General features: G+C 44.6%; 1 protein-coding gene across 1 annotated transcript in view; it reads left to right on the forward strand.

Moving 5' to 3' along the window:
* Positions 1-26,487, forward strand: part of KIAA1549L (KIAA1549 like) — a 320,630-nt gene that overhangs the window by 180,070 nt on the left and 114,073 nt on the right. Inside the window, exons 2-9 of the mRNA XM_077114789.1 lie at positions 6,943-7,287; positions 9,139-9,170; positions 9,921-10,500; positions 12,550-12,665; positions 14,975-15,194; positions 15,978-16,111; positions 21,099-21,261; positions 23,028-23,087. Of these exons, the coding sequence (XP_076970904.1) occupies positions 6,943-7,287; positions 9,139-9,170; positions 9,921-10,500; positions 12,550-12,665; positions 14,975-15,194; positions 15,978-16,111; positions 21,099-21,261; positions 23,028-23,087 (1,650 nt within the window). The remainder of the gene's footprint in view (positions 1-6,942; positions 7,288-9,138; positions 9,171-9,920; positions 10,501-12,549; positions 12,666-14,974; positions 15,195-15,977; positions 16,112-21,098; positions 21,262-23,027; positions 23,088-26,487) is intronic.

A 26,487-nucleotide genomic window follows, 5' to 3' on the forward strand; every position in this document is an offset into this window, starting at 1 on the left:
TATACCACAGTTTATTTAGCCATTCTTCTGTTGATGGACATTTTGGCTGTTTCCATCTCTTTGCGATTGTAAATAACGCTGCTATAAACATTGGTGTGCAAATGTCCGTTTGTGTCTTTGCCCTTAAGTCCTTTGAGCAGATACCTAGCAATGGTATTGCTGGGTCGTATGGCAATTCTATATTCAGCTTTTTGAGGAACCGCCAAACTGCCTTCCACAGTGGTTGCACCATTTGACATTCCCACCAACAGTGGATAAGTGTGCCTCTTTCTCCGCATCCTCTCCAACACTTGTCATTTTCTGTTTTGTTGATAATGGCTATTCTGGTGGGTGTGAGATGTATCTCATTGTGGTTTTGATTTGCATTTCTCTAATGGCCAGGGACATTGAGCATTTCTTCATGTGCCTCTTGGCCATCCGTATTTCCTCTTCTGGTAGGTGTCTGTTCAAGTCTTTTTCCCATTTTGTAATTGGGTTGGCTGTCTTTTTGTTGTTGAGTTGAACAATCTCTTTATATATTCTGGATACTAGACCTTTATCTGATATGTCATTTCCAAATATTATCTCCCATTGTGTAGGCTGTCTTTCTACTTTCTTGATGAAGTTCTTTGATGCACAAAAGTGTTTAAATTTGAGGAGCTCCCATTTATTTATTTCTTTCTTCAGCACTCTTGCTTTAGGTTTAAGGTCCATAAAACCACCTCCAGTTGTAAGATTCATAAGATATCTCCCTACATTTTCCTCTAACTGTTTTATGGTCTTAGACCTAATGTTTAGATCTTTGATCCATTTTGAGTTAACTTTTGTATAAGGTGTGAGATGCGGGTCTTCTTTCATTCTTTTACATATGGATATCCAGTTCTCTAGGCACCATTTATTGAAGAGACTGTTCTGTCCCAGGTGAGTTGGCTTGACTGCCTTATCAAAGATCAAATGTCCATAGATGAGAGGGTCTATATCTGAGCACTCTATTCGATTCCATTGGTCGATATATCTATCTTTATGCCAATACCATGCTGTTTTGACCACTGTGGCTTCATAATATGCCTTAAAGTCCGGCATCGCGAGACCTCCAGCTTCGTTTTTTTTCCTCAAGATGTTTTTAGCAATTCGGGGCACCCTGCCCTTCCAGATAAATTTGCTTATTGGTTTTTCTATTTCTGAAAAATAAGTTGTTGGGATTTTGATTGGTATTGCATTGAATCTGTAGATCAGTTTAGGTAGGATTGACATCTTAATTATATTTAGTCTTCCAATCCATGAACACGGTATGCCCTTCCATCTATTTAGGTCTTCTGTGATTTCTTTTAGCAGTTTTTTGTAGTTTTCTTTATATAGGTTTTTTGTCTCTTTGGTTAAATTTATTCCTAGGTATTTTATTCTTTTAGTTGCGATTGTAAATGGGATTCGTTTCTTGATTTCCCCCTCAGCTTGTTCATTACTAGTGTATAGAAAAGCTACAGATTTTTGAATGTTGATCTTGTAGCCTGCTACTTTGCTGTACTCATTTATTAGCTCTAGTAGTTTTGTTGTGGATTTTTCCAGGTTTTCAACGTATAGTATCATATCGTCTGCAAACAGTGATAGTTTTACTTCTTCCTTTCCAATTTTGATGCCTTGTATTTCTTTTTCTTGTCTAATTGCTTTGGCTAGAACTTCTAACACAATGTTGAATAATAGTGGTGATAGTGGACATCCTTGTCTTGTTCCTGATCTTAGGGGAAAGTTTTCAATTTTTCCCCATTGAGGATGATATTAGCTGTGGGTTTTTCATATATTCCCTCTATCATTTTAAGGAAGTTCCCTTGTATTCCTATCCTTTGAAGTGTTTTCAACAGGAAAGGATGTTGAATCTTGTCAAATGCCTTCTCTGCATCAATTGAGATGATCATGTGATTTTTCTGCTTTGATTTGTTGATATGGTGTATTACATTAATTGATTTTCTTATGTTGAACCATCCTTGCATACCTGGGATGAATCCTACTTGGTCATGATGTATAATTCTTTTAATGTGTTGCTGGATACGATTTGCTAGAATTTTATTGAGGATTTTTGCATCTATATTCATTAGAGAGATTGGTCTGTAGTTTTCTTTTTTTGTAATATCTTTGCCTGGTTTTGGTATGAGGGTGATGTTGGCTTCATAGAATGAATTAGGTACTTTTCCCTCCACTTCGATTTTTTTGAAGAGTTTGAAGAGAATTGGTACTAATTCTTTCTGGAACGTTTGGTAGAATTCACATGTGAAGCCATCTGGTCCTGGACTTTTCTTTTTAGGAAGCTTTTGAATGACTAATTCAATTTCTTTACTTGTGATTGGTTTGTTGAGGTCATCTATGTCTTCTTGAGTCAAAGTTGGTTGTTCATGTCTTTCCAGGAACCCGTCCATTTCCTCTAAATTGTTGTATTTATTAGCGTAAAGTTGTTCATAGTATCCTGTTATTACCTCCTTTATTTCTGTGAGGTCAGTAGTTATGTCTCCTCTTCCATTTCTGATCTTATTTATTTGCATCCTCTCTCTTCTTCTTTTTGTCAATCTTGCTAAGGGCCCATCAATCTTATTGATTTTCTCATAGAACCAACTTCTGGTCTTATTGATTTTCTCTATTGTTTTCATCTTTTCAATTTCATTTATTTGTGCTCTAATCTTTGTTATTTCTTTCCTTTTGCTTGCTTTGGGGTTAGCTTGCTGTTCTTTCTCCAGTTCTTCCAAATGGATAGTTAATTCCTGAATTTTTGCCTTTTCTTCTTTTCTGATATAGGCATTTAGAGCAATAAATTTCCCTCTTAGCACTGCCTTTGCTGCGTCCCATAAGTTTTGATATGTTGTGTTTTCATTTTCATTCGCCTCTAGGTATTTACTATTTCTCTTGCAATTTCTTCTTTGACCCACTTGTTGTTTAAGAGTGTGTTGTTGAGCCTCCCCATATTTGTGAATTTTCTGACACTCCGCCTATTATTGATTTCCAACTTCATTCCTTTATGATCCGAGAAAGTGTTGTGTATGATTTCAATCTTTTTAAATTTGTTAAGACTTGCTTTGTGACCCAGCATATGGTCTATCTTTGAGAATGATCCATGAGCACTTGAAAAAAAGGTGTATCCTGCTGTTGTGGGATGTAATGTCCTATAAATGTCTGTTAAGTCTAGCTCATTTATAGTAATATTCAGATTCTCTATTTCTTTATTGATCCTCTGTCTAGATGTTCTGTCCATTGATGAGAGTGGGGAATTGAAGTCTCCAACTATTATGGTATATGAGTCTATTTCCCTTTTCAGTGTATTCCTCACGTATTTTGGGGCATTCTGGTTCGGTGCATAAATATTTATGATTGTTATGTCTTCTTGTTTAATTGTTCCTTTTATTAGTATATAGTGTCCTTCTTTGTCTCTTTTAACTGTTTTACATTTGAAGTCTAATTTGTTGGATTTTAGTATAGCCACTCCTGCTCTTTTCTGGTTGTTATTTGCATGAAATATCTTTTCCCAACCTCTCACTTTCAACCTATATTTATCTTTGGGTCTAAGATGCGTTTCCTGTAGACAGCATATAGAAGGATCCTGTTTTTTAATCCATTCTGCCAGTCTATGTCTTTTGATTGGGGAATTCAGTCCATTAACATTTAGAGTTATTACTGTTTGAATAATATTTTCCTCTACCATTTTGTCTTTTGTATTATATATATCATATCTGACTTTCCTTCTTTCTACACTCTTCTCCATATCTCTCTCTTCTGTCTTTTCATATCTGACTCTAGTGCTCCCTTTAGTATTTCTTGCAGAGCTGGTCTCTTGGTTACAAATTCTCTCAGTGACTTTTTGTCTGAGAATGTTTTAATTTCTCCCTCATTTTTGAAGGATAATTTTGCTGGATATAGGAGTCTTGGTTGGCAGTTTTTCTCTTTTAGTAACTTAAATATATCATCCCACTGTCTTCTAGCTTCCATGGTTTCTGCTGAGAAATCTACACATAGTCTTATTGGGTTTCCCTTGTATGTGACAAATTGTTTTTCTCTTGCTGCTTTCAAGATCCTCTCTTTCTCTTTGACCTCTGACATTCTAACTAGTAAGTGTCTTGGGGAACGCCTATTTGGGTCTAATCACTTTGGGGTGCGCTGCACTTCTTGGATCTGTAATTTTAGGTCTTTCATAAGAGTTGGGAAATTTTCAGTGATAATTTCTTCCATTAGTTTTTCTCCTCCTTTTCCCTTCTCTTCTCCTTCTGGGACACCCACAACACATATATTTGTGCGGTTCATATTGTCCTTGAGTTCCCTGATACCCTGTTCAAATTTTTCCATTCTTTTCCGGATAGTTTCTGTTTCTTTTTGGAATTCAGATGTTCCATCCTCCAAATCACTAATTCTATCTTCTTTCTCTTTAAATTTATCATTGTAGGTATCCATTGTTTTTTCCATCTTTTCTACTTTATCCTTCACTTCCATAAGCTCTGTGATTTGTTTTTTCAGTTTTTCTATTTCTTCTTTATGTTCAGCCCATGTCTTCTTCATGTCCTCCCTCAGTTTATCGATTTCGTTTTTGAAGAGGTTTTCCATTTCTGTTCGTATATTCAGCATTAGTTGTTTCAGCTCCTGTATCTCATTTGAACTATTGGTTTGTTCCTTTGACTGGGCCATATTTTCAGTTTTCTGAGCGTGGTCCGTTATCTTCTGCTGGCGTCTGGGCATTTAGTCAGATTTCCCTGGGTGTTGGACCCCACAGGTTGTAAGATTTTTCTGTGAAATCTCTGGGTTCTGTTTTTCTTATCCTGCCCACTAGGTGGCGCTCGTGGCACACGTTTGTCTACGGGATCCACCAGTAAAAGTTGCTGTGGGTCCTTTAACTCGGGAAAACTCTCGCTGTAGGGGAGGTTTGGCAGCTGAAGCGTCTTGGAGGAGTGCCAGCCGGCCCGGGGGTCCGAACGCGGGGAGGGTCACCGGCCGCCGCAGCACGTGAGAGCGCTCGACCAAATTTCCTAGTCGGCCCGGGGCGCCAAGCGTGGCAGAAGGGCGCCAGCTGTCGCAGCCCGGGAGAGTGCACTGTTCCCAGGCGGACCGGGGAGTCATGTGTTTGGAAGGGACCCCCTGGTCACCGTTCTCTGCAGTCTGGGGATTTCTGACCCAACTCTTTCAGTTGGTCCGGGGAGCCTCGCGTGGTGGGGACGCCAGCCGCCGCAGCCTCAGGGGACCGCCTGCCCAATTCTGCCAGCTGGCCTGGGAAAGAGGAAGGGAGGGACTCCGGCCGCTTGCCGTCCCGCCCAGGAAAGCCCGCGTCCCTCGGTGTTCTCACCGGAGCTGGTTCTCCCAGACAGTCAGCCGTTCCGGGATGGGGTACGCTGTCCCTTTGATCTCCGTTGTGGCTCCGGGAGCTGCTCTGTATTGTCTCCACTCCCCCAGTAGCTGTTCTGGAGGAGGAAAGGTGAGGGCGGCAAGGCTGTCAAGGCTGGTGGCGGAGGAGCCGGTGAAGGCAGGGGAAGAGGGCACCGTGGTGGCTGGAGAGCCGCCGGAGCAGGAGGGGGAAGAGGGGGGAGAAGGAGGGCGGGCGGGTCGGCTGCTGCGGGGCGTGGGCGCCGCTCGGCGGGCCGGCAGAGAAAGACGGGGCATTTTCCTTTTTCATCTCCAAAGGTCACTGGCTGGTGAACTCTGCTTCTCATGGTTATGTCGTTTTGGTCTCTGAATCTCTCATCTCCAAAACGTTTCCTCTTTTATAGGACTCCAGTAAACCAATCGAGACCCACCCAAATGGGTGGAGACATGTCGTCACTTAATCCAGTTTAACAACTACTCTTGACTACATCACATCTCCAGGGAGATGATCTGATTACAGTTTCAAACATACAGTATTGAATAGGGATTATTCTGCCTTTATGAAATGAGATTTAGATTAAAACATGGCTTTTCTAGGGGACATACATCCTTTCAAACCAGCACAAAACTCAAAGCTTATGAGATCAAATCTTGGTGGTTCTTTTTTCCCCCTAGCACGTGGTTCTAACATTTTTAGCTAATATAGAAAGACAGCTCTAGGAGTATCTCTTCTCTCTTTCATACTTCTAATTTATGGGACATTTAGCCACCTTTAGGATCATCAACACTGTCAATGCTGTGGAAATGGGGACCAGAGAATCATTAAGCAGAATGTCATCGCTGCTCTGAAGCATGTGACATTTCCAGCTACCCCATGGATTCTTTCCTGGCCTCCTTTCCTGTACAGGTCACCATTTTGAGCCCATTGTGTTTCCTTGCCTTTTGGGCTGTGGTTTCACACATCGGTGTTGACAGCTCCGGTCTTTGCCACCAGGATTGGGGAACATGTCTCTGCTGCCATGTTGGAGGTGAACAGCATTTCTTTGAGGACCTAATCTGAAAGAAACCCTCTTTGTTGTTTGACATAGTGTGAACGATGGCATCAGAAATCCTTTTAAATCCAAGAAGATAAATAAGTCTCTTTCATGTATTGCTTCCAAACAGAGGCAACCTCAGACTTTCTGCTTGAGATGCCTTAGGCTCCAAAAAGCTTAGTGTTTGGCCACCTAGTCCTTCTTTAGTTTTGCAAGCAGTTTTCATTCTTGGCGGAGGTTTTTTTTGGTGTCATCAGCCATGGCAGGTAGCCACATTTGTCTTTGACTTTCTAGTTTGTGATTTTCACAATCTAACCCTTGTAAGTGCTACAGAAGAAAAAATTAAAACACACGAATCTCTTGAAGTCTCTCTTTAAACAGTACTTCTTCCCACCCTCACTTGCCAGAATGTTTGCTGCAGCACTTGGCATACTTGTGATTATTTGATTCGTTGTTTGAATTTATCTAATAAGCCTTTGGTGATGAAGATAAAGCCATGCAGTTCAGGCTGCACCTGTCTTATCCATGCTTATCTCCAGCGCCAGACCAGAGCAAGCATTTGATTTTCCATTGCCTGACCACCTGGTATTTTGTTTCACAGGAACAGACAATCTACAGATAAATGTCACCCCAACACCAGAGTCATTTCCTCCCCGGAAATTGTTACCAATTTCACCAACATGGCCTTTTTCAGAAGTCAAGTCTTCCTCAGCAGTGGACAGAATCACAAATGTGCTGGGACAGTCCCCTGACAACACCAGCTTGCTTCAGTCAGCCCAAACACCTCCACCTAAGATGCTCCACAGAACAAGCGCTCACGTGGATTTCTCTCCTTCCTTTTACCAAGGAAGCGGACACAGCGCCTCCCTTGAGCTTTCCAAGGATTCCACCGAGTCCCTGGTGCAACCAAGACCTCAAGGGGGAAAAGAAGCAGCCGATGCTTCAGGTTTGCCTCCCACCAGCATGCTCCCCGCTTTGTCCACAATCCCATCAGTGACATCCTTGAATGCTGCCCTCTCATTTCAGCCAGTACAAGTAAGGGCTCCCTCCATTTCAGAACCACATGCCCCAAGGTCAAGCATTCTCCCACTTCTCCCCCGAACTTCATCCCCTTCATTGGCTCCCAAACCACTTCATTCCATCATCTTTCCTAAGCCAACAGAGCCACCCACCAAGGTGCCTTTATTCCCTCAAACAACAACTCCAGCTGATTCTTCCTCAAGTCACAGCATAGCTAACCCCCTAAACCTGTTTGCTAACAAAATGAACCATACTCCATCCAAAATCACCCAGGATTTAAACGGCATCCCTCCTCTAGGTTTTTCTGGATCCCCAACAAAACAATATTCTAAGTTGTCCCCAACAGAGAAACCCTGCTCAGCAAGCTCACCCACAACTGGGGTTTTGAGCTCCATGGCAGAAACAGTCCGTCTGTCTTCCCCTCCCCTACCACTGGGAAGTCTCCTTTGGCTTCCAGATGGAACCAACACATTGTCGGAGTTGCAAGTAGCTCCCAGTCCTGCAGCCAATCAGCTAATCAAAGCTGAAGTAGCTAAAAAAGCACCCAAAGGGGTGTCTTTGCCAACTTTTAAGAGCACAGCAGCGACCCGTGAGGCTGAATCTTCACTTTTCCAGACCAAAGAATCAGTGGCACTAGAAATGACCAGCAGAAAGCTTGCTTCTGCCACTGCAGATGACTCTGCTAACCCACCGCATTTGTTGCCAGCTCCAGCGAGTTTTGGAAGGCCTGTCCTTTCAGCAGAACACATTTCTTCCTCTTTGATGCCATCTCCTCTGCCTTTCACCCCAGCAGGTCAAGAAAAGACCAGCCTTTCTGAGGCAGTTCCTGCATCACCATGGAACAGCACAGCAGACTCTCCTGGACAAAATGATGCCCCAACATCCACTGTGCAAACAATACCAGCTCTGAAAAAAGATGACAAGGCTGGATCTCCTCCCACTGCAGCTACCAACATCCTCCTCTCCAGTAAATTTCCTAATCTTTCTACCACTTGGACACTTCCCCTGTGGAAAGAGGGGAACACGACAGCGGCTTTAAAGGAAACTCAAAAGGCAAATCTGACAGTTCCCCTCCAGGGCCCTCAGCGTAAAGAGAGTTCAAGACTTCATGTTGTCAACAGATTCACGTCTGATTTTGGCACAGAAGACATTTCATCTACCACCACTATAACACCAAGAGCAGATCTCATTCCTTCAGAATTATCTCTGCCCTCCATCCCATCCATACACAGCATCCAGACTGTTTATCCATTTCCTAGCTTTCCCAGTACCAGGTCACAGACACATGCAGCTGCTGTGGACCATTCTAAATACTCAGCTTCAGCTTCCAAGCAGGTGGTAGAACTTCCCCCCTCCACTGAGGTTCATGATTCCTCCACAGAGGGAAACACGAAAAAGCCAGCCATCACAGATCTTTTCTGGAGTTCACTTTCAGCAGAAACTGGACCGCTTGCTGCGGAATCAAGAACAGCTGGCTTGCTGCAGCAAACAAATTATGATTTAAGTGGACACCCACTTAACTCCACAAGTTGGGAAACTCATTCACCTTCAACTACTGTTCCCAGTGATTTAACTTCAGCTGCCAGTGCAATAAAATTTCAGGATTTCAGAGATACTGTTCAGCATTCAGAGATTGCAGGCAGCATTAGCACTCAGGATCCATCCCTTGGAACAAGTACGGAGCAGCCCATATTACAGCCAAATACTACAAATGTTGGAAACCATACAGACTCCTGGCACACAAGCAATAACAATCATTCCAGAAACTTCCAAGCAGCTGAGGTCAAAGCATCCACCAGTCAACCTTCTGTATCTCAACCCCTTTCAGAGCTGTCTGCCCATCCAACGCATCCTTTTTGGCTAAGCTTGCCAAATCTAACTTCTACAGCTGCCTTGCGGGAAGTGCTTTCAGATGGAACAGATACACATTCCCAAATTTCCAGCAACTATCCATCACCCCTGAGAAATGCTTCCACACCATTCCAGAATATCCTGAGCTATCAATCTACTGCTGAATCTCCTCCTGTGTCGGCCAGTGCCTTATTCAGGACTCCATCCAAAGTGCTGCTGACTTCTCCACGCCCCAAGAAATGGACAGGTGCAGCCACTAATGCAGGTAGTTTGTTTCCTGGTTTCCAGCCAACAGGTATGACGGCTTCCATGACCAAAGCCTCTTCAAGTGCAACATAAACAAGTAGCTTCACTCTGAAGGCGCACGCACACTCTTTCAGGAATGAGTTAGCAGCCCCCAAATAGTCCTGTCGCTTGTTGATCCTCTGCCTACTTGATTTTTTGGAAGTAGTCAGTATTTAAGTATCCCTGTTGCCAAGCATAGCTTACTATAAACTGCATCCTCATGTTAATTATTTAATGAGCCTGAAGCTGTTTTGCCCAAGTTCTCCCCACTGCAAGACCAGAGCACAGAGATCTTTCACCCTAGCAAACCCATAAGGTACATCCATTCATTGCCGAAACAGGAGAGGGGTGCATTCTGTCTAATGACAAACTTTGCTTTTTCCTCTCGTTACAGTGGACTCCTCAGCGTCGTCCAGGGCAGAGCCGGCATCAGGAGCCACTTTGCTTCTGAGGAGATCGAGTCCACCGGTGCTGTCTGCAGCCTTGGTCGCCAGGGGCACGGGCAGCAGCCCTTTGGCCGTGGCCTCAGGATTAGCCAAGGGCAGCCTGACCCCCGCTGTAGCTAAAAATGTCACAAACAAGGCAGCACCTGGCCCGAAGGCTACCCCAGGGGCAGTCCACGCGGACTTCCCGTTCACGCAGACCTACATGTTTGCAAGGACTGCCCACGCCACGAGCGCGCATTCGGCGGTGCACACGAGCCTGGGCTCTGCCTCCGGCCTGCTGTCCGCGACGCACCTGCCCCGGAAACCACAAGCCATGCACACGGGTCCCCCCAACGCCACCAACCCGGAGATGCCCAGAGCGTCCACCGCCCGCCCGCTCTTGGTCACGGCCGCCTTGACGTCCTTCGCCGCCTCAGGGAAGGCCACCCGGTCGCCGCCTGCTCCAGCAGAACACACAAATGCTGCTCTTCCCGCCGCGTCCACAGCAGCCGTCACCACCGGTAAAGCAGCGTCCAACCTGGAGTGTCAGATGTCCAGCAAGCTCCTGGTGAAGACAGGTGAGGGGCCACTGTCCTTCTGATTTTATATGAAAACAACAAGCATATCCCATCCTCCGAGATGTAGCAGAATTATTGTATTTTCCTTCAGATCAGTGTTTCCCAGCTGGTGGCAATTTTATCCCCAAAGAGGCATTTAGCAGTGTCTGGAGGCCTTTTGTGGTTGTCACAACTCGGGGTGGGGGGCAGCTTTACTGGCAGCTAACGGGTAGAGGCCAAGGAAGGATGCTGCTAAAATTCCACAGTGCCCAGGACACGGAATTATCAAGAATTTTCCAGACCAAAATGTCAGTAGTGGGGAGGTAGAGAAATCCTGCCTTCTGTCAAGTGACAGATGCAAGTAAATGCATTATGTGACACCGATTCTTGAATTGGGGTCCCAGTTTGGGGGTCCCTGGGAAACAACCACAGTGGGTCTGGAAATGTAGATGTGCCCATAGAAGGAATAACTGGTGCCTTCACATGAATGAATGATGTGATGAGTGAAATGCACCATTTCTGGAAGTGCTACAGAATCCAGGAAGCCTTGATGTCATGTATTTTCTCAATCATCAGATACTACAGGATCGACTACGGTGTGCTAGGGGGGAGCCCACAATTTCTTTTGATGTCAAAAAGGAGATCTTCTTCTTGAAAAGATTGGGTGGGCAGCACCAGAACCGTGAGCAAAGCGTGGTTGCTAATTTTGGAGCCCCCACCCCCAGCTGCAGCCAAGCAGACCTGGAAGGCACAGGGTACTTTTAACAGTGCAGAAGTGTTTACTATAAAAAGCATTATTAGACCGATGGTTTGGAAGAGCACGCCAGTATTGTTTGCTCCCCAGCCCGCCCTCCTCCTCACCTCACAGAGAATGAAATGAAATGATATCTTATTCCAAAGTGGAAAATTGTGAAACGAGGCATAGCACAAAGTACAGTATCTCTTTCTATTTTCTCAAGAATTTATACCATCTGGTTTTCCCTCCTCCCTCCCCCTCTCCCTGCAGACCCACACCTCCTCCTCTGAGTGGCAGGCAGCCCCAACCCCCAGGTGCAGAAGTCTTAAAACACTCCCCCCACCCTCTTCTTCTCCCCCCCGCCACCACATCCAATCAATCACCAGTTCTTTTCAGCTTTACATCCTAAATAGCCCTTCTCTCTGTATCCTAGTTCAGACTGGCACCCTCGCTCACCTACATTTCTGCACATTTCTGCCACAACAGCCAGATTTATCCGTCTGCCTTCAGACTTCCCTCCCCTCCCATCTGTTCTCCACGCCGCCCCTTCTAAAATACTCTACTTTGCTTAAAATCCTTCACTTCCCATTGCCCTCAGGGCAAATCCTAAACATCTCGCCAGGAAATAGTTTCACATTGGATCTCTGGCCCTTTGCACCTGCTATTCCCCTCTGCTGGGAGTGTGTGGGGGCAGCCGGTTTCCCCTTTGACCTCGCTCACTCCATTTATCCTTCAGGTCACAGCTGAAACAGCACATCTCCCAGGAAATCTTCCCTGATCCCCACCCCCTTGCCCAGTCAGGGCTGGACACCCCTTCTAGGAGCTCCCGTACCATGCTAGGCTTCCCTTTAGGTAGCACCTGTCACGTTCAGTCATGGATGCATATTCTCTCGTGTCCCTCACCCCCACCCCCACCCCACCTTGCGAGGTGCTTGCAGGCTGCAGCCGCTAGCTCAGGGTCTGCTCCTGGGTCTGCTCCAGTGCATGTTGTCACAGGAATTTCCCTGTGTGCAGATCTATCAGGGGCAGGCACTGTGAGCCCAGCTTTTAGAGCCAAGGGTACCACGGGTTAGAAATGAAGCACCCACAGCATGCCAGCTCTCACCCAGCCTGGGCAGTGCAGCTTCACCATGAAGGCCACGCAATTGACAAGGACCCGCCACCTTCCTAAGACTTTAGCAGGACCCTGCTCCGTGCCTGTCCTTGGCTGGACCTGTGCTCACTGTCTTTGCTAAGGACTTGCAGACCTGGTAGCAGGGGAGAAAAGGAGAGCTTGTCAGTCATGAGGTCCGCTGCCTTCCCCTGAGAAAACATGCCTCTGCTTTGCCCCACAGTTCTCTTTCTGACTCAGAGGAGAATGCATATCATTGAATCCTTGAAGTTCAACGTGGCCAAAGGGCTCACCCAGGCGTTGCGGAAAGCTTTTCACCAGAGTGACGTCTCCGCTCACGTAAGCCCCTTGCTTTTATCATCAGGGTAATCCATCCTCTTTTCCATCTTGGGTCCAGGATTATTTTTATTATTTCCCCCCTTCTTAGGTGCCATAACTACACTTCCCAGAAGTAGGATCCCTCTTCGTTTTGGCAAATAACTAATACATGGTGGCTAGAGACAAAGGTTGAGTTTTGAGACGAAAATTGAGGCTAATTGCCCTTTGTCTAGATTTTTTTAAAAAGGTTGTTTTAAATAGTCCATTATCCTGGTTTTTGGGGGAAAGTATTGAATATTGTTAGTACAATCCTCCAGAAACCATTGATTGCTTTTTTTCTTTATCTTCCTTATCATTGTAAATGAGTAGTGATTTATTTCTGAACATTTAAACATTATTCTGACTTGTATATCAAGTCGATTTTGCTTAAATTGCCAACAGCAGACAGGGAAATAAACTGGTTTTTCTTTCTTTCTTTCTTTTCTTTAAATTATGTTAATGCCCAGTGCTGTTTAACAGCTGTTGGCTGATTTTGATGACATGTCCAAGTGATAGAAACCTTGCTTTTATACCCCTTTGGTTGGATTCCAGGTTGTAAAGTAGTAAATGCAATTGGCAGTCCGTGAACCCCCTTTTGCATTACTCAAAATTACTGCCCTGGCTTCCCCTTTGGTGCTTTGTTCCACAGCTGCGTCAGCTCAGTGGCCACCCCTGCCCCCCACCCCAAGGGCTAGGAATAAAATTCAGCACATAGTTTATTGGTCATTGTCCATCTCTTTTATATAATCATGAAAAAAAAAATCAAGAAATGCTTTCCATGAGAGATTTCTGTGGTTTCTGCACCAAAAATTATATTTGAAAGTTGAAAATGCGAATGTTTCCATTTGATTGCCTGATACTCTTTTTCACTCGCCTTCAATCATTATTTGCAAACTACCTTCACGGTTTTTGTCTTTTCTACACATTATCACAGGCCGCTGTGCAATTACCATGTATTAACATTTCATAATAGGCTCACTTTTTAAAACCCAAATATACTTCTTTTGAAAGGCCATTTGATGTAACAAACATAAATGGAAACCAAGATCATTTGCCACAAATAAAGGTGATTGTGAGAGTGAGAATAGTGGAAACAAAGCAGCTTGTTAAATTCAGGCTAGAGTTTGTTGCCTGCTGCAGGCTCTGAGCCTTTTTTTTGTTTGTTTTTGTTTTTTAAAGGATTAGCAAGAGTTAAAGAGGGGTTGAAGGCAAATAAACCCCAAACAGAGAGCTGCTCCTTGAGGTTATTAGAAGGACTCAAAAGGGAGTAACCTTGTCACCTGGTATTTAGTGTTGCTTAGTGACATGTTCCTGTCCATCTAGAAGTATCTCTTGTTCCACCTAAATTCAGCTGGAACTCCATTTTAGGAAACAGACTGTTGGGGAGTATGCCACGTGGGGGAACCAGTGGTGCATCGGTCCTGTTGTAAAATCATTTGTCTTGGCTTCTTTGGAAACTACACATGATAGGACTCACGTAGGTGCAAGAAAAAGGGAGTAGGAAGCGGGTATTAAAAGCATTCTGAACTGTTAATATGAAATAGCAAGAAAGCAAAACAATGTAAGAATAAACCCCAGAGCCTCATAATCTTCCCATTAGAACAGAAAAGAGCTCAGAGCATCAGCATCCCGTAGGGCTGAGCTGTAAGAGAACCTCTCTCGATGGCCCATGTCCACCTTGGTCTTGAACCAACTTATAAACCAAGGAAATGTGAGGTGCAGTCAAGTCTGAAGGACTCTTCTCTCAGCTTCTAAAGGGAAGTGTTTTTGTCTTATTTACTTCCTGCCCCCTGTCCCTTTTTGGGGGGAGTAGGGTGCCAGGGGGGTGGTGCATGGGCCAGGAATTGGACTTCGACCACTGAACGAACCCCTGACTCATTTTATCTATCATTTCTGCCTATAAATATTTACAACGATGAGAGATACAATAAAGTGGTTTCCCCCTTCATTCCATTCCCTGAAAATCTCTTTGGCTTGCCATCTCTTCCGTTTGCCTTTTTGGTGATAATTAGTGCTCTCAGGATTATATCGAGGCACTTAAGGAATTAAAAAACCCACAGATTGAATTCTATCCCATGAATGTTTGACATAAATTACATTTTTCTGGATTCTGATATGTTGAGACTTGGCAATCCATGTATGCTTGATAGGATTGTTGAAATCTTTGTTGAATGAGGACACCCTATTCTCCAAGCATGCTAAATAATAGCTGTAGTTCTAAGAAACACCAGGGAGAACTTCAAGTCCCATGGAAGTAAACAGTGTGTTCTGTGGATCCATTTGTTTTGTAGGTGGACATTCTGGAGCATTCTCACAACATCACAGTTGGTTATTATGCTACCAAGGGGAAGCTGGTCTACCTCCCTGCCGTAGTGGTGGAAATGCTGGGTATTTATGGGGTCAGCAACGTCACTGCTGATCTGAAACAGCATACCCCAAACTTACAGTCTGTGGCAGTACTTGCTTCCCCATGGCATCCCCAGCCTGCAGGCTACTTCCAGCTGAAGACAGGTAAATAACTGAGAAGGAAAGGATTCTTATCCATTCTGCAACCAGGGGTAATCCCAAGAGTATACCTGTTTAAAAACACCATTGCCAGGTGGCCTGATACCTTTTAAAGTTCCTGTAGCCCTTCCTCAAAGGGCCCTGTTAATCACATGTCCAAGTCCCATGCACATCAGCCTAAATTTTCCCAACCCTAGATTTATCAGAATTTTATATAGTTAGTACTTATGAGCACCATATATTTTTCTATATTACCAGTTGGACACAAATGAGTTGAGCACCCATTAAATCTATGGTTTGGAGCAATGGATTCCAAATGTCACGAGTCAGAATCTCTGGACTTCGGCCTTGGAATCTTTTTTTTTTTTTTTTTTAAGCTCCTTTGTGATTCTGATTTGCAAAGATTGTAAACCACAAGAAGGGGGAGACCCCTGAAATGGAGATTCAATCAACTTAATAATGGGAGCCAATTGATTTTTTTCCCTTCTAAAGAAATGGAAGGCATGATCCCTCTTAGGGTATTATTTTTCTCAGTCTTTGAACAGATGTCTACATATTCTAATGAAATGAAATCACAAAATACTTTGCAGATTCCATCATGCCTTTAATTTTTGTATGTCATAAATCATTTTAAGAGCCACTTGCAAAACTACAACCAAACCAAGTCCAGTCTTATTGCTTATTTGCCTGATTTCCCTAATCTAAAATCATGCTGTTTTATATCATGACTCCTATTAAATTCAAGGAACTTAGATGCCGACAAGCACTGATTTATTACTCTTGTTCTAGTGCTGCAGTTTGTCAGTCAATCAGACAACATACAGTCCTGCAAGTTTGCCCAGACAATGGAACAGAGGCTGCAGAAAGCATTCCAGGATGCTGAGAGGAGAGTTCTGAATACCAAGAGCAAATTGACAATTCAGGTAAGGGGGCGGGCATCCAGCAGTGTAATTACAGAGCCCGATTGCAATGCCAGTGTTGGAAATGGCTTGGATCCTCCACTTCAAAACTGCCATGTGTAAATGTAACTTGACACTTGAGGGATGTGCTGGACACAGGAGAAGGTGCTATCTGGTGCCACAGCACCGATGAGGCCCTGGGGTGCGGCCATCACAACTAGAGATGCCGCATCGCCAGACACCTTCTGTGGTTTGGGATTTTGTATTCATTTTCCCATATGCTTCTCCAGTCTTTCTTATACATTTGTTATGTTAAAAAACCACATTGAACTAGGATATACTACATAAGCTATGGCAAAACTCTAATACACAATGAAGCAGTTCTAAACAGTTAACTTACTAAGACTTGGCTGTTCTCTGTTTTCTTTGGGCTAAATTCCAGACCCCCACATGAACCATCAACTTTCACACACACACACACACACACACACACACACACACACACACACACACACACATGCACACATACACACACACACACACACACACACACACTGCAAATCCCAGTGCCAGGAATCTGCTAAGTGTTTTAAAGATATTTTACTACATAATATTCAAGTCATCTTCCTGACGTATTAATAACCCCATTTCACAGAAGAGGGAACTGAGAAAGAGATTAAGAAACTTCCAGAAGGTAAACTGCATTGGTAAAGAATGAAACAAGGACTTGATCCAGGAATCAGTGCGGTGTAGAGATGAGGTCCCTAATCAAATTCTGGGCAAACGTGAATTTTTTCCTAGGGAAATCCCACTTGTAGTGCATTATATTTCAGCTTCCTGGATTAACAGTACACATGCCACCAAAAGCCTTTCTCAGACCCATTTTTTGCAATGTTATAGATATCATCTCCCTACAACCAGATGCTTCTTAATGCTATTCATCCAGCCCCAAATTTCTCTAATTAACTGTACTATCCAATGTCTCTGTTTTGACTACTGAACTAAAGCCTTTGCAATTAAAGCCAGTGGTTTTGAAATTTAACATTTAGCATATATGAATTATCTGCATAGCCAGTATGATGTAGAAAGCATACGGTTTAATTAGAATGTATTTAATATACAATTTAATATAGAACTTTCCTTTATCCATCCAAAGTGTATATGGAAGTGGCTCATTATGATTTGGTTCCTATTAGACTAAGATCTAAAAATGTGTCACCGACTTGAGATTTATGTAAGAAGTATGACTCAGCTCTCTTGTGGGAAAGCTTTTTCTTTCTGATTGGATTTGTGATCCTCACAGGTGCAGGAGGCTAGTTAGAGCTTGGCAGCAGAGCCTGCTGTCTGTATTGTATTCAGGAAGCAGACTTATTGAGTGCCTGCTATTTATCAGGCACTGGGAGGGACACAAGGATAAATAAGCTGCCCTTGATCCCAGGAAGACTATTTTGTGTTGCTTTATCATATCATGAGTCACTGGATGAGATTTTGTAAAGCAAGTAACAATCCTTCCCTGGAATAGACAACATCAGGTGATTTAAAAAGTGCATCTTAATAGGTTTATTATTTTATTATGTCCATGAAAATGGGTCTTGAAATGGATGGCTACTTTTGTGAATAGTTTTACTAATCCTGCTTTGCTTTTTGCTTTGAAGTACAAAAAATCCAGAGCCAGAGTCCTTGTCTGGATTTAGTCACCCTTTCATGCATAGGTAGCTACAGACTAGCCATCCCCCTGCAGTTGTCTGTCATCTGTTTTTCCAGAACCTGGTTTTTGTGATGAATAAATTTCTATTTTACTGTATTACATATCATTTGTGAGGCACCATGAATCCTTTGTGAAATGAGACCTCATCGATATTGAATGAATTAATTAGGTTGGAGAGTCATTGAAAAAGTGACCTTCTTTTTTACTTGAATAGCGTTGGTTTTAAGGGCTAGATTAAAATCAGCTCAATTAGGACTTTTTTGGTTGCAAATGACAGAACCCAAGCTCACTAAACTTAAACAAAAAGATGACATTATTGACTCATGTGCCCGAAAAGTTCAGTCTATTTACTTCAGGCACAGTTAGATCTGGGGGCCGAAATGATTTCTTCATGAACTTCTCTCTTCACCCTTGGACTTGATCTGCTTTGGGCTGGCAGCATCCTCAGCCCCCATGGGTGGGCCCCTGGCACCTCCAGTCTTTTCTCATTCTCCTTCCTCATAGTGCCATGGAAGCAAAGTGTCCCTTTTGTGGCATTCCAGTAAAAATCCTAGGATTAGCATTGACTGGATTAACTGGGGTCACGGGTCCATTTCTGAACCAGGACCTGTGGTCGTGGAGATGAAACGTCCGCACGAACTTGGCCTGCCTCAGATGCCCAGTCCTGGATCTTTGGGTGGGGCCACCCCATCCAAACCGTGTGGCTTGAGAGGGGAGGAGAGGTGCTGGCCTGGGGAAAACAGTGGTGCTCTAATAGAGGAGGGAATGGATGTCGGGTAGATAAAAATGAAAGAACTACACACCGGCTTTCTACTCTATCAGCTTCTTAGCTCTAATTAGCTAAGAGACTCGTGGCTTGAGTAAGTGGGAAGTAAGAGATAGAGGCCAGACACTTCAGAAGTCTAAGGATAAAGGGATTGCTTCTGTTAGGGAAGAGAGGTATGACTTTCAGTGTGTGGGGTGAGGCCTTAAAGTAAAGTTCAACCTTATGTGCTGTCTTGGCATCTGGGAAAATTGGAGGGGTGGGGGAGCTTCGAGTGGCAAGTTCTCCTAGTCCTCTGCTCCCACGGATAAGGTCCCTTAGCCAAACAGTCCTCCTTATCAGGGGCACCAGACACAGGGCCAGCCTGTCCTCAAGGGGTGGGCTTTGGTCCCCTGCCAGCCCACGGACCTACTCAAACGAGCTGCTCACATCCTCCAGCGGAAACCAGGACCATTCTCCCCTCTTGTGACTAGAAACCTGCCTCCCTCAGCCCCTGCTTGCTCACTCTGTCCCTCAGTGGAACCCCCTGTGGTCCTGCCTGGTGGACTGGGTGCTTCTCCCCCAGGCTGTGAGCATGTGTGACTCATGACCTGCTGTTGACCGCGTCTGTCCCGCATTGGGTGTGTGCGTTTGGCCAACCCTGTAGCCCTAGGATGGACACCCTCCCCTCACCTGTGGGTATAAAGGAGACTATCGGGACACAGGGAACAGGAGATGTGACCTTGGGCTCTGGCCTATCACCTTCTTCTTATTTATGGAGCTAGTCTAAGCAGTCACAAAAAATGAATGCACTTTATTTAGCTATAACAAATCAGGATAACTTACCTGGACAGTGTGGTATGTACAGAGGCACCTACACAGCAGGTTTTATAGGCTCCTTTGGTTAGAGTCTCCCTTGGGACCCAGTGAAATTTAGTTTCATTGAAAGGTGAAAAATACAATCTTCACAATAAAGGCCGGAAAACTAGGTTACCATTTTTTTTAGGTGGAGGTATGGTGGGATCTTTTGAACCATTCAGAAAGAAGTTAACCCTGGGCAGGAGGCTTGGACACCTGTGACTAAACCACTTGCCAAAAATGACTTGCAGAGAGGAGAGTAAGCGCTGACCAGAAATGTTAACTCGGCATATCATTAGCCATGGGAATGAAGGCTCTGGGTTAGAGAACCAGAAAGAGATTTCCACTTATGGGAGAAAAGTGGGAAGTGTGGTAATGAAGCTCTATTTGTCAGTCTTCTTTTTAAAAAAGGTTTAAAAGGAAAGTTGCCAGGATATTTGTGTCTCAGCCCCCCGTGGTCTGGGGAAGCCCCTGTGTCAGTCACTGCCCCCACAGGAAACAGATGGCCGCTCGAAATAAGGTAATTTGAGGCAAGTTCAATAAAGCAATCATTTGGAGAAATGTGGGCAGGATCTCAGGAAACCACGGGGCATAGTGCGGTACCCAAGGCTCTAAAAGTTGGAGCCCAACTGGGCAAGGAGAGGGAGCATTTTCCGGAATCCAGAGACAGAGACTTCTGAGCTGCCTGATGGGAGCTGAGGCTCCCCCAGGGAAGGGGCCAAAGCGCCGACGCCCGCTCCCCTCACCCTCTAGTGTCTCCGAGCTCCCTTCGGCTGAAGCCAGACCCCAAAGGAGCCCATTGAGTGTTCCTCAAGGGTGGAGATGCTGGGAGGGCATCTGGGGAGGTAAAGGGAAGACACCCAGCACAGAACTGAGCAAAGGATGTCTCACCAAGTTGGCTGACTTCCCCCTGCATCTGCTTTCCAGTCTCATCGGCGGGATATTTTAGTCCATACATTGACCCAGAAAACTTCATTTCCTGGTAACTGAAAAACTGACAGCAAAAATGATAACAGAAAGCCACGCCATCTCATAGAAATATTTACATGTTCTCTATTGAACTAATAGTCCCCAAGGAAGTGGAAGCACTCTTTGAAGAAGCTATTTTATATATCTGAATTCCTTCTATAATCCGGTTCTGTTGCCCCATCTGCTATCAGATTGGTGGTGAGCTGGATATGTTCCTAGTCCTTTCAACTTTTAAATTCCTGGAGAATTTGACTCTGGCTTTCTCTGTGTGAGCAGTTGGGCCCTCCTTAAATTTAACATTCCTATGCTTTATTCTATATGTTCAGAATCTGCAAAGTAGCCTGAGACAGTTTAACTCCTGGAAAAGATCCACATCAGTGGTTAAGAACTTCAAAGCCAGACTCCCTGGGTTCAACGCTCGGCTCCGTCACTTAGCTGTGTGAACTCAGGCGAGTCAGTCATTCTGGGACTCAGTTTCCCCATCTGTTAAAGGCAGTCATTACTGCATTCGTGACGATGAAGTTAGCTCCCGCGCCCTTTGCACAATGCCTGGCACATGGCGAGCAGCGGTAAAATGATGACTCATCATTCTTGTCTCTTCCTTGCTCTTTCCCCACCTCCCTTTCATTCCCGCTCTCAACTCCTGTTTACGCTTCTCCTCCCACGGCGTCCATGAAACAGACCCTCATCTTATTTGGCCTGTCTCCATCCCCTCTCCTCCTGTGTCCATTCAGATCTTGAGCACGTCCAACGCTTCCCAGACGGTCACCTTGGTGTACGTGGTGGGCAACCAGAGCACATTTCTCAACGGCACCGTTGCCAGCAGCCTCCTCGGCCAGCTCTCGGCTGAGCTGGTGGGCTTCTACCTCACCTACCCACCGCTCACCATCGCTGAACGTGAGTGCGTCCGCGTTTACAGGGGCGCGTTGTCATTTTCGGGGAGGGGGGCTTTCTCCATTTAGCAAATATCTAGGCAAAGCCTACTTTATGCCGAGCCAGGGTGCCCCCTCTGCTGTCATACCACAACAGAAATATGTGATGATTTGGGGTGGAATTGATGAAACATTCAATTCAGATGGAAAAATTTGAAAAGGGAATGTTTCCTAAGCATTTGCCGGGTGCCTTTACCTTTCACGTATGTAAGATTTCATCTCATCCACACACACACAACCCCTCCTCCCCAAGGAGGTGCAAAACTAGTCTCATTTTGCAGAGGAGAAAACTGAAACACCAACAGGTTTAGCAAGTCTCCACTCACACAGCTAGCTAGAGGCTGTACCTGGGGTTTGCGCCTCAACTACGTGCCTTACACGTTTACACATGTAAGCCACCGAGCCACATTGCTTGGGAGGGTACCTGTCCTTGTGTCAGTCTGGGTTGCCATGGTTTCCCCCAACTGCTGCAATCAGTGAACATTCTCGGCCCCTGGGCGAAAGTATCATAACGCACCTCATTTGCAGGTGGCTTCCCTCGATGAAGCCTCCACAGTCCTGCGGCTCTGTCTTCCCCTAATGCTCCAGCTACGTAATTCTCATCACCACGTTGCAGGTATAGATTTCAAAGACTGGCACAGCCTACATTTCCTACCTAAACACTTGCCTTAAATGTAAACTGCATTTAAAATCCCATCAAGTGGCCTTTTCTTTGCAAAACATGGACCCATCTGAAGTGGCACCGTTAACCTGTGGACGTGCAGGACATGTCCATGCAAATGGCTCTATCTGTTCATAGATGGCAGGCCCCTCTGCACTGCCCTACAAACCCAAGTTAAAGTAAGAAGAATGCCAAGGGAATTAAAGGTTTGTACTCTTCAGTATAATCAGTGGTACAGTTCCAAAGGTTGCTGGGCAAGTATTAAAAAAAAAATACATTAGCAAAAACTGTCTCATAATTTCCTTCTGTGGATACTGTCAATAAATGAGATCATGTGTGTGAGTGTAGTCAGCACAGGGTAGCCCCTCGGAGTTTTTTTTTTAATGCTTGTTTAAGTGGTAAGCTTGTATGATTTCCCACATAGTAAGAATAGACGACTCTGGATTTTATGGAAAAGATGATGTCGTAAAAGATGACATTATGTCACATGGAATGAGGTGAAGAATTTCTTTTCTTTCATCATCTTGATATCCAGATAATAATAACAACAGTAACTAAGATTTATTGAGCACTTACTGTGTACCAGGCCCAGGGCTAAGCCCTTTACATGTGGTGACTTTGAAAGTCACCCGACATTTAACGAAATATGGGGCCATCGGTTACAAACACTGAGCTATTGTACTCAGTTCTTGACATTGGAAAAATCTACAAAGAGATAATCTTTCCTAAAGATGTTATGATGGCTGTATAATTTTAAAGCCAAAGCCGTAGGTAAGGCAGGTTCCAATTGTAGGTCTTTTTAATGAATGCATTGTAAGAGGGTTTTGAGAGAAAGAACTGAAAAAATAAAAATAAAAACCAGAAACTTGTAAACCCTTGAAAGCTCTTCATCTCGAAATTATCCTTAACTAAGTAGATTAATTTTCTAAACAGGAAGATAGTTTTTTCCTCTATGTCCTAGAGCTCTCAAGAACGATAAAGTAGGATTTAGCTGCTTGATGTTTTGCCTCCCTTGACAATATTTACATATGAATTTAGAAAGTAATTTGGTATGTTTCTTTTTGTTTTAGCTCTGGAATATCCCAACCTTGATATATCAGAAACAACCAGAGACTATTGGGTAATTACAGGTAATCTCTTGTTTTGTTTTGTTGCCCCCCTCTTCTTGCTATTAGGTTGGTTTGGTTTTTAAAATGCATGCCATTCAGTGATAGGGCTGGTATGTTTTCTTTCTTATAAGTCAGGGAGTTATTTCCCCAGGACCGAAAGTGAGTGGGGTGAGCTAAGATGAGAAAAGACATCGCAACGAAGATGAATATTAGCTAAGCAATTCAAAGCAACTACATTTAAAATCCCATCCAGTGGCCTTTTCTTTGTAAAACGTGGACCCATCTGAAGTGACACCATTAACCGTGTCCATGCAAATGGCTTTATCTGTTCATAGATGGCAGGCCCCTCTGTACTGCCCTACAAACCCAAGTTAAAGTAAGAAGAATGCCAGCAGGCACTTTTCTCTTTCCCGTATGTCAAGTCCTGCACCCGCCCCCCCCCGCCCCCCCACAGACTCACTGCTGGAGCCCAGGCCTTCCTGACAGTGAGGGCGGATGAAAATGAAAGAATGCTTGGGTGGCCTTTTCTTTTTTTTTTTTCTTGACATTTCCCAGTTGAGCTTTGTGAAACAGCAAAAAAGTTTTGTTTGTTTTTTTCCCCAAGAGCTGGACAGTAGCTCTGAAAATCAGAGAAGCAAAGATTGGGAGCAAAAGGGAAAAGGCAAATGTTTGTAGGAGGAAAAGTGAGTAGCCATAAGGTGGAAGAGCAGGAGGGGTGGAGGAGATGTAAGACCCTGCAGGCCAGGGAAGATGTCAGGGAAAGGGGGTGGGGGGCTTCTCAATTCTCCCTTCTGCCCTCACCCATCTCCTCCCTCACCTGCAGCCCCAAACAAGCGATAGATGGGCTGCTGCCTAAAATACGAACTGAGGAACACACACTGCTTGAGAAAGCCTGCTCAAGACATTTTCTAAATTGTAGAAAATTGCATTTCTTCCCCACCCCCAGCCCCACTGCAGAGCCACAGATAGGTGGAGATGATTTTACTTTGCTAAGAAGACAAACCAAAGGAACATGTTAAAAAAAAAAAAAGAAAAAGAGCTTATGCCCACGAGAGGCAATGCTAACCCAGCAACACATTTTCAAAGCCAATAAATTATGTAACATTTACAAAACCATGCCCCCCTCACCCCCGCATCCAGGAATGCTGCTTTTTAACTCACAGACATTCTTCCCTTCAATTAACTTTAAGTAAAGACTTATATGAAATGATAACATCTGAAATACAGGCTATCTGCTCAGATAACCTCCTGTTTCATGCCTTCCCAATGTACCCATGTCTTGCCTTGCCTCTCTTTTAGTGACATAATCTTAATAAAAAGTTCCACACTTGGTCTTGTTTGGGGGATTTGTGGTAGTTAGATTCAGGTGTCAACTTGGCCATGTGAAGATGCCTAGATCTATTGCTGTGGACATGAGCCAATGGTATGTGAACCTCATCTGTTGCTGATTCCATCTGCAGTCGGCTAGGAGGGGTGCCTGCTGCAGTGAATGATGTTTGACTTAATTGGCTGGTGTTTAAATGAGAGAGCTCAACGTAGCACAGCCCAAGCAGCTCGGCATACCTCATCTCAGCACTCGCAGCTCAGCCCAGGCCTTTGGAGATGCAGAAATGAATCACCCCAGGGAAAGTTGTTGGAACCCAGAGGCCTGGAGAGAAGGCCAGTAGAGATTGCCCTGAGCCTTCCCACGTAAGAAAGAACTCAGTGGAAAGTTAGCTGCCTTTCCTCTGAAGAACTAGCAAAATAAATCCCCTATTATTAAAAGCCAATCTGTCTCTAGTGTGTTGCATTCCAGCAGCTAGCAAACTAGAACAGGATTCTCCTGGGATTCAACCCTCTGCCCACTCACCTTTGCACTCTCATTAGTGCTGGTTGTTATTGGTATCTGTGTCCAGAATAAACTGTGGCTGCCTTAGTTGTGTTTGGGTCAGGTGGTTAGTGCTTGATGCCCAGGAGCAGGGAGAGGGGCAGGAATCAGGGCTTGGGAAGGCACACCTGCCTTCCCTGTGGCTCATCACCATTTCTGAACCCATGGGCAGTGTGGTACTTAGGTTCATGTGTCAGCTTGGCCAGGTGCTGGTGCCCCATTGTTCAGTTGCTGTGGACTTAAATCATCAGCATGTGAAATTCATCTATGGCTGATTCCGCAATGAATGAGGTTTGACTTAATTAGCTGGAGGCTTAAAAGAGAGAGGTCAGAGGAGAGCTCAGCAGCTCAGCATACCTCATCTCAGCACTCATAGCCAGCCCAGACATTTGGAGATACAGAAAGGATTTGTCTAGGGGAAAGCTGTTAGAACCCGGAAGCCTGGAGAGAAGACCAGCAGACATCACCAAAGGCCAGCAGATGTTGCCGTGTGCCTTCTCATTGACAGAGAAACTCAGATGAAAGCTAGTTGCCTTTCCTGTGAAGAACTATAAATTTGTAACTAAATAAATCCCCTTATTAGAAGCCGATCCATCTCTGGTATGTTGCATTCTGGCAGTGTTAGCATACTCAAACAGGCAGTCACCTCCAACCTGCCACATCTTTCAGAGAAGGGATAGGAGTTTGGGGGCTGAGAAATGAAGAGAGCTTTGGGCTATGTTGTTCAACCCTTGGACCTGTGGCCCCTTCAGTTGCCACTAGGCCCTTTCTGGACATTCTATCCTCTGCCCATTACTGCTGGTCATGATGATTTGAAGCAACTTTCCCTTCTGTTGTTCGTATTATAGAAACATGACATGTTTTTCATCTATTTTCCAGCCAAACTTATGTTAAATATGTTTTTACACACTGGACAGTTGACCCCTCCCATAGTATAAGTCCAACTGATGGAAAATCATTGGCTTAGAGTGAATCCTACATCCCCTCCTTACAGAAAACCCAGGCTCCCCTGCTGTCCTTGGGTCCTGCAATCAGGATTGTACAGTTGAGACAAGATGAAAATGTAGAAACTTAATATTGCAACCTGGCAGAGGTGACAGCCCTTGTGTGGTGTATGTCACCCACCAGAGTCAAAATATCTCATGCTCAGGAGTTGGGAGTTTTCTCCTGGTCTCAGCTCTGCTGTTCACTCACCTCACGTGTCCTTGGACAGGTCACACAAACCCTCCAGACTTCATGCTCTCACCCTAGAGCCGGAGGTTACAGGAAGGAGGGAGTATTAGCTGAGCACTCAGATTCTTTTGGCTCTAAATGTGTGGGATTCGACACAAATGAAATGATTTAGCTGGAGTCCAGACGATAGAACCAGGACTGATTGTTTGAATTTTAGAGCCTGATGTGATTGTAGTTGAAGAAGGACTAAGAGAACAGGAACTTCATTGGATCTTCTGGACAAAGCTCCTTTGCACACAGCTGGGGGTTTATGGGCTTCCTCCAGCCGGAGTCAGTGGTGGCAAAGGGTGGGTGGCTAGGGCCGTGGCTGTGGGGCTGAGG

Source organism: Tamandua tetradactyla, chromosome 8 (assembly GCF_023851605.1).
Source record: "Tamandua tetradactyla isolate mTamTet1 chromosome 8, mTamTet1.pri, whole genome shotgun sequence".
Taxonomy (NCBI): domain Eukaryota; kingdom Metazoa; phylum Chordata; class Mammalia; order Pilosa; family Myrmecophagidae; genus Tamandua; species Tamandua tetradactyla.